Source organism: Felis catus, chromosome D1 (genome assembly GCF_018350175.1).
Source record: "Felis catus isolate Fca126 chromosome D1, F.catus_Fca126_mat1.0, whole genome shotgun sequence".
NCBI lineage: Eukaryota > Metazoa > Chordata > Mammalia > Carnivora > Felidae > Felis > Felis catus.
This window is the reverse complement of record NC_058377.1, coordinates 49,649,961-49,669,288: the sequence shown is the minus strand read 5'-3', so window position 1 is coordinate 49,669,288 and position 19,328 is coordinate 49,649,961. Positions and strand designations below refer to the sequence as shown.

Genomic DNA, 19,328 nt, shown 5'->3' with positions numbered 1-19,328 from the left:
AGAGAAAGACAAATACCATTAAATTTCACTCATATGCAGAATTTAAGAAACAAAACAACAAAGAAGAAAAGAAGCAATCAAAAAGTAGACTCTTGGGGCACTTGGGTGGCTCAGTTAGTTAAGCTTTTGCCTCTTGGTTTCGGCTCAGATCATGATCTCACGGTTTGTGGGCTTGAGCCCCATGTCAGGCTCCATGCTGACAGTGCAGAGCCTGCTTGGGATTTTCTCTCTCTCCCTCTTTGTCTCTCTCCCTATGCTCACTCTCTCTCTCTCTCTCTCTCACTCTCTCCCTTACTCTCAAAATAAATAAATAAACTTAAAAAAAAAAGTAGACTCTTAGAGAACAAACTGATGGTAACAAGAGGGGAGGTAAGTGGGGCAATGGGTGAATAGGTGAAGGGGATTAAGAGTAAACTTATCATAATGGCCACTGAGTAATGTGTAGAATTGTGGTACCATCTAAAAAATAAATTGTACACCTGAAACTAATATAACACTGTACATTAATAATACTGGAAATGAAATAAAAATTTAAGGAAAGTGGAAGGAGGGGCACCTGGGGGCTCAGTTGGTTAAGCATCCAACTTTGGCTCAGGTCATGATCTCAAGGTTTGTGAGTTTGAGCCCTGTGTCGGGCTCTGTGCTGACAGCTCAGAGCCTGGAGCCTGCTTTGGATTCTGTCTCCCTCTCTCTCTGCCCCTCCACTGCTCAAGCTCTGTCTCTCTGTCCCTCTCTCTCTCTCTCAAAAATAAACATTAAAAATATTTTTAAAGAAAGAAGAAATGGATATATTATTCCTACAGGCCCTTGAAAAAAAAAAAAACTCTGAAAAGAATGATTTAACTATCAAGGGAAAATCTCTAAGAAATACCAAGTCCCTTTTCTCCCAAACAGAATCTTCCTACAATAGGAAGTAGTTATCACCATGCAATTCTCCTTCCTCCGAAATCTTGTGCTATATATCTCTCTTGCAATAATTTACATACAACCTAGTAAAGATTTTTGCTTCCAGGCCTTACCTCTCCATTACAGGAGAAACATCCATCTTTGTAGAGCCCATATAGTCTACATTAGTGTTTCATAAAAAGGAGGTTGTGATCCATTCGTGGGTTATAAACTGAAGTTAGCAGGTCACAGTCAGCATTTCTTTTAAACAGAATTGCATGCTATTCAGCAGCCTGTCTACAGAATTTGAAATTATGTCAATCAGGAAATTTTAAAACTCTAAATGTTCTGAACCATTATGCCCCTGTGGGGATATTAATTCTAGGGCAAGTATGCTTTCTACCTGAGAGATAACTGCCTGTTAAATCACATTCCAAGATATAATTACAGTTCAGGCAACAAGAGCCATTTCAGAAAGTTAATGTATAGTTAATGAATGCTACAGACAATAAGTATTCTGGGAGCCCAGGGAAAGATAGCTGATACTAAGCTGAGTCAATTGAAGGTTTCCCTGAGGAGGTGAGGTTTAAGCAGGGCCCAGTACAGACCTAGATTAGAAAAGAGGAGGGGAGAAAAAAACACAGTGCCAGCTGGCCTGGACTGAGGCTGATAGAACAAAGGGACTGAGGAGGCTACTGTAATAGTTTAGCTTGGAGTTGTGTGGGTAGAAAAAAGCTAATAACCCTGAACATGCAAAGTAAGTGGCATGAACTAAGAAGGAATCATGGAAGAGTCTTGATGGTTAAGTGGACTCTGGTCTGGTGTAGAGGTGAAAGTGAAGGAATCAGATGATTCCAAAATACTCTAATCCTGGATGACCAGGAGATTAGTGCCATTAATAGTAATGTGAAAAAAATCAAAGGAGTTTTAGAAGGGAATGTTATATAATGACATTAATACTTGTTATTAAAGTTTAACTTGCTTTGAACACCCATACCTCTCAATTGCACTTAGGTATCCATATAAGGGATACTATCCAGTATAAGCAGCATGCTATTCTTGAGGCACTTACTACTTGGAAGAACCAAGGCTGATACTCAGCCAGTTATTATAATATTGAAATCCTTCTATACCAGTTGGCAAATAATTATCTTAGTAACTTGAGTGATGTCTGCCCCCATTCTAGGCCCACCAATCCTGCTGTCTCAGTTCCTTCTCCAGACCTCAGGTCTAAAGAACCAACCCACAGCACTGCAAGAACCCTCAGTTCTAGGATCAGTTTCTGTTCTGATTGGACAGTGTCTATACCATATTGGCAGTACTAGACAAAATATAAAATAAAAGCAAGTGTTAACAGCATTCAGAAAAGGGAGAAATCACCTCAGGTTGGGTCAGTTACTCATTTAAACCATTGTTGAGGGCATACACTGTGGATACACTGATAGGTGTGGTCCCAGCACTCAGGCTACTCACATCCTTATACGGAGACCAACATATAAACAAATCATTGCAATCCAGAGTAACTGAGTACAAAAGAAGCATTTACAAAGTACAATGGAAGACACAAAGGGAACAGTAGTCAATACCCAGCTTGAGAAGAGAAAGAGAAATAAAGTTTCACAGATAAGGTGATATATAAGACCTGAGCCAGGAAAGATGTACAAGAATGCCAGGCAGAGAAAGGAGGAAGACAAACCATTCTGAGTAGAGAGATACCAGTACTGTGTGAGTCACATCCCAGCATAGTGTGTGTACAAAACACTGTGTACACACACACAGTGTGTACAAAACAATGAAGTGACCGATGTGTAATACTTGGCACACAGTGTCAATAATAAATAACTATAGAATAAATATTAGAGATTCTTTTCTAGCAGATTTACTTCTCTGATTATGTTTTTAAAGGCTGATCCTAAAACTCATTTGTTTTGTCTAAGCCTACACTAGCTGAGCAAGGAATGGGGAAATCAACATATCCTGGGAGGCATGAGGTCAGTCAGTTTGGAATTTAAAAATAAAGCACATTATGGGGTCCTATGTGGCTCACTCGGTTAAGCGTCCGATTTCGGCTCAGGTCATGATCTTACAGCTCCTGAGTTCAAGCCCTGCATCAGGCTCTGTGCTAATAGCTGAGAGCCTGGAGCGTGCTTTGGATTCTGTGTCTCCCTTCTCTGTCTGCCCCTCCCCTGCTCACACTATGTCTCTCAAAAATGAATAAACATTAAAAAAAATTAAAATGAATAAAATAAATGAAAAATAATAAAGCACATTGGGGCGCATGGGTGACTCAGTGGGTTGAGCATCCGACTTCAGCTCAGGTCATGATCTCGTGGTTTGTGAGTTCACGCCCCGCATTGAGCTCTGTGCTGACAGCTCAGAGCCTGGGCTGACAGCTCAGATTCTGTGTCTCCCTCTTTCTCTATGCCCCTCCCCCTGCCTCATGCACGCTCTCTCTCTCTCTCTCTCAAAAATAAACATTAAAAAAATTAAAAATAAATAAAAACAAAGCACATGGAATTCACAAATCAACTAGAGTTGCCTGCACTTGTTAGATGTGTGTAAGCAAAGATGAGCAAAGGGCAGTGAATGAATTGGAGTGTGAAACAGAAGCAAAAAACAGCAGAAGACTTCACTCCTTTTCCAATTAACAAGGGCTTCCTGGAGGGGAATATTTTATAACAGAAGGGAACAAGCAAGTGCTAAACAAGCCAGATGTCTTGAAGATCAAAGAAGTATTTAAAGAATAGATCTTCAGAGGAATACCAACAGGAAAGAGTAAATGTATGTATATGCTTGGCTGGAGTATGAAATGGAGAAAGATCATCTGCAGAACAGAGACTATAGATAAATGACTATAAATTCAAACCAAGAAAAGGGTTTGGCAATGTTACAGAATTTAACTGCAAAAAGCCCTTTTGGAAATCTTTAAAAACCGTGATCCATATTTTTCGGAGAGTAAGTCTCCAAGCATCTTAGCCAATATTCATTTCATCATGTTACATTCAAATTCTTCAGAGGTGAACCAAAGCACTGGGTGTATGTAAGTAACAGCAATAGGCTCTTCTATACCTTGCCTAATGTTTATTTGCAATTAATGTTTTCAATAACAGAGGACATGACATGCAGTGTCATTCTATCAGCTCAGCTCCACATGTACAGAGCTTGGTGCTGCACCCTCCCAGATCCACAGATGAATGAGACCCAAGGTTGCTGCCCTTGAAGAGATCATGGAGAGGTGGTCAGCAAATATTAATTCTCTTCTCTTTTAAACTGTGGTCATTTTCTAGAAATCACACTATATAAAAAGGCAAACAAAAAGCCTGTTTGAGTCTGCACTACCCTCACCAGTCATTGTCATTTAAAGCTAATTGTTTAAGAGAAAGGAAGCATCGTAGGCGGAGGAGAAGGGAGTCATCATCACTGCTTTCGGAAATTGTTGCCTGAGCAGCTCCCTCCAAGGAAGAGGCCATCAGCGCTCAGGAAATGACAAAGGTTTCCGAAAGTTTTAAAGGATAGTGTCTGCAGTGTGACCCATGGTTCAAACTGCATAAAAATAAGAATTCACTGACAAATGATAACAAGTACTTCCTCACTTTCCTCTGAGCTGAATCAGAGCCATTGTTTGGGTTGTAGTTCCTTGTTTAAATTAGGTTATTAAATCACAATGATGCTGGCCAAACCTGCAGTCATACACCACCAGGAAAACTTAATAAAAAATACCAGTGTGTGGCAAGGTTTAAATGCACACACACACGCAGACACTTGCTTTTGCACTAATAAAATCTGACCAGCACCAAGCTATCTTTCAAAAACTGTTTCCCCCCGCACCTCCAGAAAACCATAAATGAATGTCCTGTGACGTTGCAGAAAGAGAAAGGAATTTGCAGACAGATCTGGGTTTGAGTACCGGTTCTGCCAACTACCAGAGCTATTTGAATTTGAACAAGTTACTTCATGTCTTTGGGCTTGTTTTCTTGTACGTAAAATGAAAAAATACTGCCTATCTTAGGTCTTATGTTGATTAAGTTGGGTAATGCATGCATGAGAGTGCCTAGCAAGGAGCTGCATGAAGTCAGGGCTTGATGTATTACTAGGACATTTTGTAGAGTATGTTTTATTAGCATTCACCTCCCCAGTCTGAAACCACTGCCAAATACACACACAAACATCTACAATGGTATGTTATGTGTTTAATAGTACTACATATGAGAAAGAAATTGTGACGTTAAAACTTTAGCAATTTGTTCTGACTATTCACTTAAAACAGTTATTTTTTTCTTTTCAAATTTTTATTTAAATCCTAGTTAGTTAACATACAGAGTGCAACATTGGTTTCACCACTTAAAACAATATGACCTTGCAAAGTGAAATTAAGAAAAAAACTTGCAGTTATCATGGAACTGAAGACAGCAAAAAAGCAATGACTTGATGACAGTAAGAGCCCCTTACACACCAAATATCATGTGGCCTAATATGTGATATGTTTCTGCTTTTGAATTTCAATCCAGTCCTGTGACAGTACAATACACCTTTAGTACACATTCATCACTGTATGAATTGTATAGCTCCGAGGAACAGTATGTATCACAGAAATAAAACATGACTGAATATCCACTTCTAAAGAATTTTAAAATAATCTGTGACATCACTTTCATCACCTCATATGCTGAAGATTATAAATCCACATCTCAAAGCACTACTTATTTCCTCTAAGGTATCAGAATAATAGAATTACAATCATGATTCAAACAGCCAGGTTTCTCATAAAAGTAAAGGTACTAGCTTAAATTTTCAGTCTAATATTCTTTAAAATAATAACACTTTATTAAACAGAAGAATAACAGTATCATTCCATGTTTAAAGATGAGACTACCATCCAGGCTTTTATAGAAAACAAAATACCTAGGTCTGGTTAACTGAACTTTTTTTTTTTTAATTTCTTTTATTTTATTATTTTTTTTACCCCTCCCCCTTAAAATTTTTTAATCTTTATTCACTTTTGAGAGACAGGAAGAGACAAAGCATGAGCAGGGGAGGGGCAGAGAGAGAGGGGGGACACAGAATCCAAAGCAGGCTTTAGGCTCTGAACTGTCAGCACAGAGTCCGATGCAGGGCTTGAACCCACGAACCATGAGATCATGACCTAAACCAGAGTTGGACACTCAAACGACTGAGCTACCCAGGTGCCTTCTTTTATTTTATTTTAGAGAGAGAAAGCAGAGCAGAAGAGAGGGGCAAAGTGAGAGGGAGACAGAGAAAGAGAGAGAACTCCAAGCAGGCTCTAAGCTCAGCATAGAGCCCAGAGCGGGATTCAATCCCACAACCCTGGGACGAAATGACCCCAGACGAAATCAAGAGTCAGATGCTCAATCAACCCAGGCACCCCTGAATTTGACTTTCTAATCAAGGAAGACTTTCAAAAGCCAAGTGCCAAAGGGTGACCTCTGTTCCTTTGAGTTACTGGAAAAGAGAGGAACATTCAAGTGGAGTAGAAGATGAATATATAGCAGTGACCAGTCCATGCAGCATAGATGAGGAACATTTACGTGAACTTCAACATACTCCAAGGCCAATTTTGTATACAGACTGTTGGGAAAGCTTAAAAAGGAGGCTTCCTTAATGGAATTAGGGTAAACTGTACAAATTTATAGGGACAATTTCTAAAGCAGTGACCTCACTCCTGACCTACCACTTTAGTCTCCTCCTTTATTTCCTTGGATAGTACCTTTTTTGGGATCATCAGTGGAGGTCTCTTAACATCCTTTAGTCTAGAATGTATAGAGCCACCCACAAATACCTCACAGTCTATATCTTAGAAGGTTTCATAGTTCCCTTCTCCTGTTAACATGGTTCATTTATTTAAAGCCCATTCATGTAAAAGTATTCTTTCTGTAACACAAAAGCCAAGTCAGAAGAAAGTTCTGTATTATTAAAACCTCCATTATGATTTTTTTTCTCTCCAAAATTAACCAACCTAGTGCTAGAGAATTAAGATTCCTTTTATTCTACTTTATTACTGTTTAATCTAGATTTCCTTAACAAATGTGACCGCCAGGGCACCTGGGTGGCTCAGTTAGTTATCATATCTGCTCAGGTCATTATCTCTGTGCTGAGAGCTCAGAGCCTGCTTCAGATCCTCTGTCTCCCTCTCTCTCTCTGCCCCTCCCCCACTCACACTGTCTCTCTCAAAAATAAATAAACATTAAAAAAATTTTTTTAATGTGACTTCCACACTATCTCTAATTAAGGCCATGAGTTACACAAACTTCTGTCTATTCCAGAAATACAGTTAGTACAGAAACAACATCGATCAAGAGCTCTGATTTCAACAGAGCTTAGTTTAAATCCTGGTACTACCACTTATTAGCTATGTGATCACAGACATATTACTTTACCTCTGAGCCCTTTATTTCTCTATAAAAAGAAAGGTAGTACCTCCTTGCAAGGTGGAAGATAAATATATTAAGAACACTTATGTTTCTTTTGGGATGAGCACTGGATGTTGTATGGAAACTAATTTGACAATAAATTTCATATAATAAATAAAGAAATAACAACAACAACAACAAAAGAACACTTATGCAGTATCTGTCACAAGGTGAATGCATTTACTCTGGTCAGCAGAGCAGTGCTTTGCCCCTTACCACTTCAACACCAAGTTATATTCTTCAAGTCAATGACAGATTCAGAGAAGGAATACCCATACCATGCGTGTGCAAATGGAAATAGTGACAATACTGACCTCACACTGTTGAGGGCCAACCTCTTGACTCTCCCAGTCTTACTGAACTTTCAGTTCCTCCAACATAGACTGCTCTTTTCTATTTTAGGATCTTATACATGATACACCCTATACCTGGACAGAAATCTCAATCATCTCCCTTCTCCTGGCTAACTCCTGCTCAGCTTCCCAGTCTCTGCTTTGATACTATAGCTGCCTATAGGTTTCTCTAATACCAAGACTCAGGGCTCAGGACTCCATCGTAGATCCCACAGCAAATTACTTCCTTAAAGCATGTGTTGTCCCACTTGTAATTACGTGTTATTGTGTTTTTTCCCACTAAACTGTAAACTTCATGAGGTCTGTCTTTGCTTTCCACTTATCCCCATTTATTAACACAACACGTGGCACATAGGAAGAGCCAGTAAATGTTTCTGAATGAACATACAACTGTGCTGTTTTACTATATAAATGTTAGATATCCTGTCTGCTATAACAGAATGATATTTCCCTGTATCATACAACCAACTTGAAGAGCTGCTCAGGGAAAGCTCCTAAGGAAACTGTACTTTAATAAATCTGCCTTTTCCTAACCCATGTGGGCAGACCCCACAACATGAGCAACAGGAAAGAGAACATTGTGAGCTTGACAGAGACACAACAGCTGATCTTCTTCAGGTACAGCACTGAGTGGCAACCTAGAACTGACACATATGTAATAGAAAGTATGGATTTACAAATACACATAGCTAATTGGCTTCTTTTTGCAAATGCAAACCCAAATCATAAAAAGTACTGCCTTTTTACCTTAGCTCTCTAATAAATATGGGCAGTATAGAATTGCCACAGAAGTAAGCTTTAGGGGGACATTTTTTCCTAATGTCTTCATCCTTTACCCTTTCCCTGGCCCTCACCCATACACAACGGAAAGAGCAAACAGAAATTGCCGCACTCCCTCCCACTATTCTTTCTCTGTACATATATGAGAAGGGTCAGAACAGATAACTAGCTACAGCTTCCAGATCGTGAAAATAAGAGAATGTGAAGAAGTGGGCCTGTTTTTATTTGCCTGGCATTCTATAATGTTTCCCAAAAGGATTTAGACAGTTGAGAATCAAGTTTCTATACTGTTTCCCTCCCTACACACACACACACACACACACACACACACACACACACACACACACACCCCTCCCTTACCTCAATAGGTAGAGAAGCAGGAAAAGGGAGAGGGAGAAAGATACAGACTCAACAAGCATTTGTAAAATTGATACTCTATAAAACTATAAAAACTATGTAAAACTATGGGCAGCATTCTATAGAGGACTATGGATACAAGACAGAGTTTCTGCTTTAAAAACGGAGTAAGACAAGGATACAAAAGATTTTAAAGCAAGGCTAGAATAAGACACATGCCATAAGAGAAGTACAAACAAAGATTTGACTTTCACACACTTTCCAGGATATTAAGAAATGTCTCATGGAGGAGGCAGACAGTATCTGAGATGGGGCTTAAAAAAATGGATGGGATTGGTAAAGCAGGGACAGCATTGGGAAAGGTACTCCAGGCCAAAGGAACAATATGGGCTAAAGCAAGGAAACAGGAAAAGAATGAGCGTGTGTGAAGAATAGATTAACACACTGGAAAGGTGGGTTGGGGTCACAAGGTGGAAGGCCTTGAATGCTACAGGATTTTATTCTAAATAAAGCAAACAATAAGGAATCATTGCAGGCTCTGAGCAGAAAAGTGGCTTGATGGGAGGAGGTGTGATTAATGTGACCCATAGGGACTACAGTAGAGGGAGCACTGCAGGAAGCAAGGAGGACCTTCAACCTCATATAATCTACCTTTTACTGTCCCTCACCCCATCCTCACTCCCTTTCTGACTTGGCTTAAATTTCATGGTCAATGAGTAAATTACTCCCTTGCATATGCCCCTCAGTCCCCATGTCTCTCTCTGACTTTCTTTTACTGATTTGGCAAAAGGATAATCCTGGCTAAAAAGAACTTTCCACCAACTTCTCACTCATACCCAAGAAAGTAAATGTAGCTAGAGAAACACACAGCCTGTCAAATGGTCTAATATGTATGAGGCTTCAAAGCTGCCTGCATCTCACTGCATTTTCCTAGTCCATTTACTTTGCTTCTCTGCTAGTGAAGTATTTATGTTCTCTTTCCTCTTCACTATCTTCATCCCCTACTATTCTCTCCTTGGGTACATCTTTCCAGCCATACTGGCCTCCTTGTAGTTGTTCCCACCAGGCACACACCTACCTTAGGGTTTTTGTACTTACTCTTTTCTATGCCTTGAATGCTCTTCCCCCAGTGCCTAGAAGAGTCTTACAAAAAGTAGGAACTTAACAAAAATTGAGTAAATGAATTTGGAAACACATTGTACACTCAAGTTTTCTATTTTGCTTTTTTCACTTATCATTAATTAATGAACATCTCCCCACACTACCAGATATACTTCAAGGCCACCATTTTCAAGAGACAATAATATTCCCTTTTATAGATATATAATAAATCATTTACAATTTGGGATTGAGAAACCAGCAAATTGACAAGTGGGATATTTTGAATATTTCTTCTTTTGATTTTTCTGAACCTTCTTAGTTTCACCTCTAAAATTGAGCATGATATCTACCTCACAGGGTTGTTGTAAAGACTGAATGATCTCATGGTTCATGAGACTGAGTCCAACTGTGCTGTTAGCAGAGCCAGCTTGGGATTCTCTCCCCCCGTCTCTCTGCCCCTCCTCTGCATGTTCTCTCTTTCTCTCTGTCTCAAAATAAATAAATAACTTTAAAAAAGTATTTGTTTTTATTTATTTTTATTTTTATTTAAAAAAAATTTTTTTTACATTTATTTATTTTTGAGAAACAGAGTGAGACAAAGCGTGAACGAGGGAGGGGCAGAGAGAGTAGGAGACACAGAATCTGAAGCAGGCTCCAGGCTCTGAGCAAGCAGTCAGCACAGAGCCTGATGCGGGGCTCAAACCCACGAACTGTGAGATCATGACCTGAGCCGAAGTCGGACACTCAACCGACTGAGCCACCCAGGTGCCCCACAAAAAAGTATTTATTTTTAAAAGTGATTGTAATAATTAAAAGTAGGATATAAAAGAGTTTAAAATAATACCTGGCCCGGATAAGACAATCAATAAATGTTTATTCATTCACTGCTCATAAACAACCATGACTCTTCTTAAATTGTGAATCATAATAAAAAATATTAAAAAAAAACAAATTTTATAAACACCCCAATCACATACACACTGTCAATGCAAAACTGTCCCTTTGATGAACACTTACAAAGCATACATCAGATTTTTTACATAAATCTCTATATCAATTTTGTTTCCTTTATTATGAAAAAAACAGGCAAAATAATCTTTTTCAATTACTGAATGACAGTATGAATAAATAAATTCCTTTATTTACTACATGCTCCAATGTATATATACATCAGGTCAGTGAACTATCATGATAAGGGTAAGTTGAGCAAGAAAATATTAAGTAGACCAGCCTTACTTCAGGGACTTTTTGAAGTAATCTACATTACAAATGTATTAGTCCTTTTCCATATTTTTCAGATACAAGCTTAAGTATGTATGACTGCAATGGCCAACAAGTATGTGAGGTCTTCCAGGATATAATCATCTCTGCCTTCCTGGGACCTAGTCCAGTGCCTGACATATAAAAGGAATTAGATGAACAGTGAGTAGGTGGATGGGTGGGTGGGTAAGAGACTGAATGAGTATGGTAGTCATTAGTGCTGTTCTCCTTCTAGGCACTCCAGAATCAGTATTTTTTGTGTCCCCACCCTGTTCTCAGATGCAGCAATGTAGTCTGTTTGGGCCAATGAATTATGAAATGAATGTGCCATTTCCAGACTGGAACATTTATTATCATTTCATGTTCTTTTTCCACTGCTATGGTGATCATGAAAGTATATGTTGAGAGGAAGCTTCCATAAGTCCTTTAGTCTTGAAGTGAATGTAATAAGGGAACCCTCTGCTCACCCCAATGGAAATACAATTTGAGTAATAAATTTTCGGGGGGTTAAGTCACTAAATTTTTGGAGTTCTGCTACAGCAGCATAACCTATCCTATCCCAACTAGTATAACAAGCAAGGTTATAACATTTACTTTAGAACTAGAAACTCGTTAGAGTTTATTTTCAGAAAAACAAAATGGGACAGTGCATCTTGAACATGTAACTCAACATTTCTGTATGATCATTCTCTCACCTATAAAGTGGAATAATAATAGCATCTACCTCATAGGACTGCTATAAAAATTAAATAAATGAATGTCTATTAAGTACTCAAAACCTAAGGCATATAAGGGGCACCTGGGTGGCTCAGTCGGTTGAGTGTCCAACTCATGATTTCTGCTTAAGTCATGAACTCACAGATCATGAGTTAGAGCCCCATATTGGGTTCTGTGTTGACAGTGTGGACCCTGCTTGGGATTCTCTCTCCCTCTCTTTCTGCCCCTCCCCTGCTTACGCTCTCTCTTTCTCTCTCAAAATAAATAAACTTTAAAAAATCAAAAACAAAAAACCAAGGGCATATAAAGTTTTCAATCAACAGTAGCAGATTACTAGTATTATCAGTGCATTAGACATTTATATACTGCACATTTCATTTTATTCTCCCTCCTCTTACTCCTTATTCATTTTAATTTTTAGCCAATTTTTTCCATTCAAAGAAAATCTTTATTAAGAACTATTATGTAGGCACACCTGGGTGGCTCATCAGTTAAGCATCCAACTCTTGATTCCAACTCAGGTCATGATCTTATGACTTGTGGGTTCAAGCCCCACATTGGAATCCATGGTGATAGCATTGAGCCTGCTTGGGATTCTCTCTCTACTTCCCCCTGCTGTTGCCCTCCCCCCAAAAACAAATAAACAAATAAACATTAAAAAAAAAAAGAGCTATTATGTAGATGGCACTGTGCAATGCACTAGGAATATGAAGACAAATAAGACATATCGTCAAAGTATTCTTCTTCCCTATGATTCTTCTTTCTTCTCCAATCCACCCATAACCAAGCAAACTTCAAAATCATAAATATAGTGTTTTATGTTATAAATACTGTGTTAATTGTAGAGCTAAGTAATCAAAAAAAAATTTTTTTTTAAGGTTTGTTCATTTTTCAGAGACAGAGCGTGAGTGGGGGAGGGGCAGAGAGAGAGGGAAACACAGAATCTAAAACAGGCTCCAGGCTCTGAGCTGTCGGCACAGAGCCCGATGTGGGGCCCAAATTCACAGACAGCGAGGTCATGACCTGAGCTGAAGTCAGATGCTCAACCGACTGAGCCACCCAGGTGCCCCATAGAGCTAAGTAGTTTTAATTAAAAAAAACCCTTTATATGAGTCTGTGTCTAATTCAAAGTTCAGATGGAAAAATTGTTCATGTCTGCTGTGCCAAATGCAATTAATGGCAAGGGTAAAAAACACAACCTGTATTCAAATCCCCACTGATCCTGATATAGAGCCATATAGACAGGAGGTACTCAGTGAAGAGAATGACACATGTATCACAGATTGCATATGGAATCCTCTTATCTTACATAAGAGACCTTGCACTGAGATCTAGAGGTAAGCAACTTGTCCCAGGTCATTATATGAGTTAGTAACAAGTCTGGTTGATACTAGAACCCAAACTTTGAAAATGTTTAAGTACTTAAAGTCCTTGTAATATGCTGCAGAGGGACATAAATATGACAGAGCAAAACCTTAAAATTAATTTTTACTGAAATTACATTTTAGCATTAACTAGTAAAACATTGAGAGCTATTAGAAAGAGTGTTAGATTTAGTATTAGTATCAAAAAGAGAAGATACTTGAAAAACCTAAAATAATGCATTCACTGTCATATTGTCCCCTCCACAATTTACCAAAACACAAAATAGAACAGGAAAAAAATAATAGAAATAGCTTATATGCTTTCCGTTATCAGTCTCATGTAAAAGAAAATTGTTTCAAACAAGGAAAGAGTTAATTTCTTTGCCTTATTTCTAAGTGTATTAAATTATATCTCACAGATAAAAAGGCATATATTACTATTGTGTAACTGAAAAGTTCATACAGATTTTCATATTTTACAAAATAACTATTTTAGGTATGCTAAGTGATGATTTAAATATTCTGTGTGGAGAGGGGGTAGATTAAAGCCACATGCATTAAGAAACCACAAGATAAAATAAAAATATTTACCATTTATTGAGTGAAGTGATATAAACTGTGCTATTTAAGCCCTTTACACATACTAGCTCATTTCACAACAAATCTGTGAGATGAATAATATAATTATCCCCATCTTGCTGATTATAAAAATAGATGCTCAGAGAAACAGAATTTGTTCTCAAACTTGTATGGTATTCGATCTCTATCAAGTTCCTGACTCTCCATAATTTAGATCAAGGTTACTTCATCATATCTAAGGGATGGACGACATGATCTCTAAGACCACTTCTGGCATTGATTCCATGATTAAAAACAGAAATCAGTTCATATAATATTTGTGACATGTGGTCCAGGCCGTAAGGGGAAAACCATCAAAAGATGAACCAATTAATAATAAGAAGAGAAGAGGGCAAAAACTAAAAAGAAGAGGAGGAAAAGAGCAATATTTTACTAGACATCAGGGCCACCGTGACATGAGTGGGAAAGGAGAACCTGGAGTAGGAACTGAAAGTAAAGCTGTAACACAAATAAAAATAGCTCAGCCCACTGATGGGATTACCTCACAGCAGGCAAGGAAGGAGCTGTGTGAAGGCCTTGCAGAAGTCAGTGGCCATGAGCTTAATGCTGCATGAAGATGCAGAATTCTAACATAAACACTGGTCAGTAAATAGGAATAGTTGAGTATAGATGACTGACCACTAAATTTCTAGAAGAGGCATTACCACAGTGGTCATGCATTTGGATCAATCTGAAATGATAACACTACGAGAGTGTGGTTTTAGGACAGAGTGGGGACGAAACCAGCACTACTCTATTACTTTCCTTAAGTTCCTACCATATTCTAGGCACTGTGCATGTGCTTTCATGGGCTACCATATCTGGCCCTCAAAACAACCTTGGTAGAAGTGATGGTTAATTTTACATGTCAACTTGGCTGGGCTATAGGGTCCAGATATTTGGGCAAACATTCTGGATGTTTCTATGATGGTATATTTTTGGACAGGATTAACATTTAAATCACTGGACTTTGAATAAAGCAGATTTACCCTCCATAATGTCGGTGGACCTCATCCAACCAGGTGAGGGCCTGAATAGCAAAAAAAAAAAAAAAAAAAAAAAAAAAGACTGACCTCTCCTGAGCAAGAAGGAATTATACAAGTAGGCTCTCTTTGGTCTCAAATTGCAACTCTTGTCTGGGTGTCCAGCCTGCCAGCCTCCCCTGTAGATTTTGAACTTACCAGGCTTCCATAATCACATGAGCTAATTCCTTAAAATAAATCAATCTCTGTGAAAAGAGAGACACACAGACACACACAGACACATTCTATTGGTTCTGTTTCTGTAGAGAAGTCTGATTAATACAATGAATACTGTTTCCTAACTCACCAGTGAGGAAAATGAGAGCCTCAAAGGACCCATTCCTTTTCCCAGTACATCACATAGTAAAATGCTCTCAGTACTCAAATTCTATTGTGACAGGCTTGGGTGAGAAGTGAAGAGTAATGAGAAGTAGGGAAACATTGTAACCACAAGCCATGGATTCCAAGGAGTCCCTTACAACACTGGCATCACGCATGTGCCCAAAGCCTGGATGTGACCAAGTGAGGTACTATCCTTTCTCTGGTCTCCCGATTCAGTTACTTCGGATAAAAGAAATCAAATATTCCTACTAAATCAACAACATTTGAAGACTCTGAAAGAAGAGAAAAAATAATTAGTAAAGAATAGAAGTAAAAGATGAAAATAAAAATAAGTGATTTGTGTCAATTAAATGATGACAGACTTTGCCTTGTTTAGGCTTTTTGGATAGTCATTCATTCACTCCCTCCACAAATATGTATTTTGTACTTTATAATTTTTATGGGCTCCTCTGGGTACTAGAATGTGCTATCTAGGTATGGGGGACACACCAAAATAATAAGTCTGCAGAGCGAAAAAAGATCAACTAAGTTGCCCTAAAGTCAAGAACACTTCACAGAAGAGGGGACATTTCAGTTAGGATACAGGTATGAGTTTAACTTTAGGAGAAGAGACATGGTATGCCAGATAGAATTTTTAACCACTGTAAAATTCAGTTGAGTCTACATTCTATGTTGCTAAAAGTATATGTGTGTGTTGGGGGGCAAAGGAGAGGAAAAGGCCTCCCCTAAGGCGTTTTTACCCAGACCATAAATGGAGCTTATGTTCATATAAGGATAGCTGGGAATAGCTTTGCCAACTGGACAGATATAACTACAGATAAAGAAAATCATTACAAGGTTTTATAAAACTTAAGCCTTGAATAAAAACTGAGCCTTACAGTTATAATAATAACATTTATTTTTAAAAGGCATAAAAGCACACTGAAACTAAAATTACTCTGTATGTTAACCATCTGGAATTTAAATAAAAACTTGAAAAAAGAAAAAAATAAAAGGCATAAAAATATTTCATGTGCTCTAACTAAAAAAAAAAAAAAAAAATCAAGTTGAGTTTATACAGACATGGTAAGTCCCAACTAAAAATCTACAGTCCAGAATTGGTAACTACTATAACTATTATTATGCAATAAATACATATGTGGAAGTTTTCTCCAAAAAATGAAATAAAATTCAATTGGAACTTATGTAATGGATATTATTATTATAGTAATAAATAAACATGTGGGATCTGTGTCCTAAAATACAAGCTAAGCCAGAGGGCAAAGGTGGCTGAGTAAAGCCAAACACATTTTGCAAGCCACCAAGAATGGAAAAAGAACTGATCTTAAATTATGTTTCTAAACAGTAAAGTGGTCAAAAAAGTAATCTATAATGAAGGAATATAAATTAAGTGCTCACAGATCATTTGGTCTCTCCCACCTTTTGTTCCTTTTCAGCTGCTAGTTCTCTTTTTCATCATTTTTAAAGAGATTTCAGACACCCTCATTCCAATAGTTTCCCTTCAATTTTACTTTACCGATGAAACTCTGCAAATAGTCGTATAAAAAATACAAATATATAAAACACACCAAAGCATAAAGTTCAGGCTCAAAGAGTTCGGGGAGAGAGAGGTTACTGGAGCACTCTCACTTGGGCCTTCACCTACCACCTCTCTGAGATAGCTTCCCAAAGAGCCCTAAATTTTCCTCAGTACAGTGTGTAACATGTCATTCCTTGTTCAAACTGCTCAATTTGTAAATGAGGAAGTCATAGCCTAGAGAGTGAATTTAAGTGAGCTGCTTGAGAAAAAGGCCCGTTTCCTGGTGTCGCTGCTGAAATTGAAATGCTTTCTCTTCCTCAGAAACTCTAATTTAAATTTCCGGGTTAAAAATCATTTCTTATCAGTTACAAATTCATGCACCCCTTCTATCCCAAATTCCTATTAAAATTCACACAGGTCAATAAGCCGAACTTTAAAAAGTGTCTACTCATGGTCAGATATTCTGCTAGGGACATGTTATCTGTTTTCATTTAACCATCACCAAAGCCCCAGACCAAGAAACCGGGTTCAGAGAGGTACTGTATCCTTCCCAAGGTCACGGAGCTAGCAGAGTGGAATGCTGATCTATGCTACTCCAAAAGCCAAACCTCAGACTCTTGCATTCTTTCTCATCTAAAACTTTCCCAAATCTTTGCCTACCTTTACACAGGCCCCCAGAAATACAGAATCGTAAGGGATCCTGTCATTTCACACAGGATGTACTTTTCCATCCAGACTTGTAGAGTGCCTCATGCTTCAGCCAACACAAAGGCATCAAGCCTACTTTAAACTCAATCTTCAGAACCATATAAATGCTAACCCCCAGCCCCATGCTGACCGTCAAATCCTGACATACCTCTACAACTTCCTTTACGAGTATGGGTTACATAAATGTTCAGTCTTATGGAAAATAGGAAAAGTTAAAAACCTTTTTTTTTAAAGTTTATTTATTTTGAGAGTGGGGGAGGAGCAGAAAGAGAAAGAATGAAACAGAGAATCCCAAGCAGGCTCACGCTGTCAGCACAGTGCCCGATGTGGGGCTCCATCTCAAACCTGAGATCATGACCTGAGCTGAAATCAAGAGTCAGATACTTAAAGGACTGTGCCACCAAGGAAAGGTTAACAACTCTCAACAAAAGGGCTACAAAATCAACTTTGAGCTGAGCATGAGATGACAGACTGGTGTTTTAGGCTGAATACTAAATATTATCTAATAAGATATTGGAAGTGTGTACTTAACGGCGGCTTTGGGACAAAGGATGGTTGTCACTACCAGTAGGAGCCCGAGTTGGCATTCAATAATTTTAATTTGATGGGAAGTCAAATTACGGAAGAGAGTGTGGAGCCAGAGCTGATATTAAAGTACTGGTAATGGGAGAAGAGATTTTAAACAGAACTGGGGCTTGGTGCCACCCTCTGGAAACTGTGAGCCCAAGATTAGACAAGTCCTAGGCACCAGGGGTCTGAAACTCCGGGTGGGCTCCGGTGCCTCAGCTGGGGTGGGTTAGGCCCGGTGACCTGGGAAGCCCCAGGGGGACTGGGAAGCCCCAGTCTTCTCCCACGCCCGCCCGCCTCGCCTTACCTTCTGTTGGAGGTAGTGAACCGTGTACTTCGTGGGTACAGCGGGGCGGGATGTGAAGCTGGCTGACCTGTGCAGATTGCTGAGGGCCCTCAGGGCCAGCGGTACGGGGATGACCTCCCGAAGCGTCAGGAAAGCCAGGAGCAGGAGCAGGACAGTGTGGCGCCCCATGGCCAGGGTGGCAGCTGCAGAGTGAGTGGGAGCGAGACCAGCAAATGCGGGGAGCTAGAGTCCTAAGCTCCACCCACCGCAGATGGGCTCCTCCCCCGTGAAACCCAAAGCCACTCTGCCCCACAGCAACACCGCCCAAACCTGGTAACCCAAACCACACCGCCCGCGTCCCAGAAGGCGCCGCGACTTTTCTATTTTGCTCCCGTGCAGTCTCTCTCTTTAGAGTCCACCTTAATTGCGATCACACTCCAAGTCTGTCCTTACCATCTCAGGACCCCTCCTACCTGACTGCCGGAATCCCATCCTTTCCTTGAGCGCTCCCCAAGCCCACCTTTCCCCGCCATGCCCTGTCTGCCTCAATTCCACTGCCACACCCCTTGCCCTCAGCAAACCCCATATAATGGTAATAATAATAGCTACCATGACAATTTATTGAGCGTTCTTTACATGTCACTATTATCGCTAGGCATAATGGCACACATACCAACTCATTTAACTCAAGCAGCGCAGCAATCTTGTGTGTCCTGTATGATTACTACTCCCATTTACAGATGAAGAAACTGAAACTCCGAGAAGTGTGGGGACTTGCACTGGGTGACTCAGGAGGCAATGGAGCACAGCTTCGCAGACCACTCGGTCTGGCTCCTTGCACCCACTTCCAGTATGTTAGCCAACCACCTCCTGTGGTACTCTCTGTTCATGAATCACCCCAAACTTCTATGTTGCCTACATAACTCATCCCATAACGGGAGTCGCCCAGGTAGCCCCCGAATCCCGCTTGGTCCTGGGCCCTTCTCCCAGGATACGCCCCCCTTTCTTCTCCCGGCTCCGG

The 19,328-nt window shown here is 39.5% G+C and overlaps 1 protein-coding gene across 4 annotated transcripts in view; it reads right to left on the bottom strand.

Moving 5' to 3' along the window:
* The window catches only part of PRCP (prolylcarboxypeptidase), a 76,347-nt gene that overhangs the window by 56,650 nt on the left and 369 nt on the right, over window positions 1-19,328 (bottom strand). The window contains exons 1-2 of one of the 4 annotated variants that reach the window (XM_045038679.1): window positions 18,981-19,120; window positions 18,329-18,510 (exon numbers count right to left, since the gene is read on the bottom strand). In XM_045038679.1, the coding sequence (XP_044894614.1) occupies window positions 18,329-18,496 (168 nt within the window). In that variant the 5' untranslated portion in view covers window positions 18,497-18,510; window positions 18,981-19,120. Of the gene's footprint in view, window positions 1-18,328; window positions 18,511-18,780; window positions 18,882-18,980; window positions 19,121-19,328 lie in introns of those variants that run through there. The other 3 variants (XM_003992681.6, XM_045038680.1, XM_045038678.1) reach the window with 3 other exon arrangements.